We start from the raw sequence: 1,375 nt of genomic DNA, 5'->3' as shown, positions 1-1,375 counted from the left end.
TATTGCAACTAATTGACTACATATTATTTCCTAGCAAATTAGCGACTCCTTCCTAACTTTGCTTTTTCATTTAGAATATCTTTGGTTTAGCAACACAATTCCTGCAAATTTGATTAAGAATTTTCAAAGATTAATTATAGATTTGCTACAAAATGTGATAGATTTGCGATCATATTAGCGAACAACTTGCGATGAGTTAGGTTCGAAAAAATTCTTGCTAATTAGCATCAACTAAGCATTCCATTTTGTCTACGAAGTTAGCTTTGATTTAGCGAAGAGTCTGCTACAGTAGAGTTTGTTGCTAATTAGCGACTACCTTTTAGTCTATTTGTTCTATGGAATTAGCTTATAATTTAGCGATGGATTTGTGACTATCTATTTGGTCGCTAAAAATCTTTCCGATGAATTAGCGACTGCTATGTTTGTCTCACTAATTTGCGACTTGTAATTAGCGAGGAAAGCATTGGCTGTTAGGTGGTAGCTAATCCATCACAAATTATATTTTGCGTCAGATTAATGATGATTTTTTGACTATTTTTGTAGTAGCTAATCAGCCTTATTCTTGTAGTATATGTTATCTCAGCTCTAAAAGATCTCTAAAATATTTTTTTGAAGTTAAATGGACCAAAGAATACCAGTAAAAATTTTTTACTGATTGAATTTGGACCCGATAATTAAATGTCATCATTAAAAAAATACTTATTGTCTTATATTCAATAACAGAAGGCCCAAAAAAATCATCTTAGGAAAAATCGGGTTCTTACAACAATGAATGGCGAAGATGATGCTGGAGGCAATGACGATCAGCAGCGAGGATGCTGTTGGAGGCAACAACGACAAAGCAGTTGGAGGCGCGCGATGAGTACTTTGCTGGCAAAAATGATTCTGCCTGAGATAGCGAGGACAATGGTTGAGGAGGGTGGCTGTCAGAAAGAGTGAGGGTGCCGATAAAAGTTGGGAGTCTGATAAGGAAATACCAATTGGAGGAGGGTGGTGATAAGACATAGTGAGGGTGCAGCAATGACGACCGGTGAGATATTGAGAGTATGTGAGAGAATGTTTGAATGTGAAGGGAGGGTGGAGTGTTGTGTGATGGCAGTAAAGAAGAGAGTGTGGGCGGTTATGGTTTCTCAAATACATGTATATATAAAGGACATTTTAGTTATTTCATACATATAGGTATTATATAGGCACCAACGGAGCGAGAAATTTTGTAGAAAATCTCTTATATCTATTTCTAGCGGGTGAATATTCGCACATGTTCGACCTGGCGGGAGAAATTACCATTCTTATGTTAAACACTTAAACTTTGAATAGAAAATTTCAATGATGAAAAATAGACAAATTATTAAGTGAAAAGTGGAATTTTGAATTG

At 35.6% G+C, this 1,375-nt stretch overlaps 1 protein-coding gene across 1 annotated transcript in view; it reads left to right on the top strand.

Annotated features, from left to right (window-relative positions):
• The window catches only part of LOC110271471, a 4,834-nt gene continuing 4,479 nt past the window's right edge, over positions 1,021-1,375 (top strand). The window contains exon 1 of the mRNA XM_021122401.1: positions 1,021-1,140. Coding sequence (XP_020978060.1) covers positions 1,021-1,140 — 120 coding nt within the window. The remainder of the gene's footprint in view (positions 1,141-1,375) is intronic.

The sequence above is a fragment of the Arachis ipaensis genome, chromosome B04, assembly GCF_000816755.2.
Source record: "Arachis ipaensis cultivar K30076 chromosome B04, Araip1.1, whole genome shotgun sequence".
In the NCBI taxonomy this organism is placed as follows: domain Eukaryota; kingdom Viridiplantae; phylum Streptophyta; class Magnoliopsida; order Fabales; family Fabaceae; genus Arachis; species Arachis ipaensis.
This window is presented reverse-complemented; position numbering and strand designations above follow the sequence as displayed.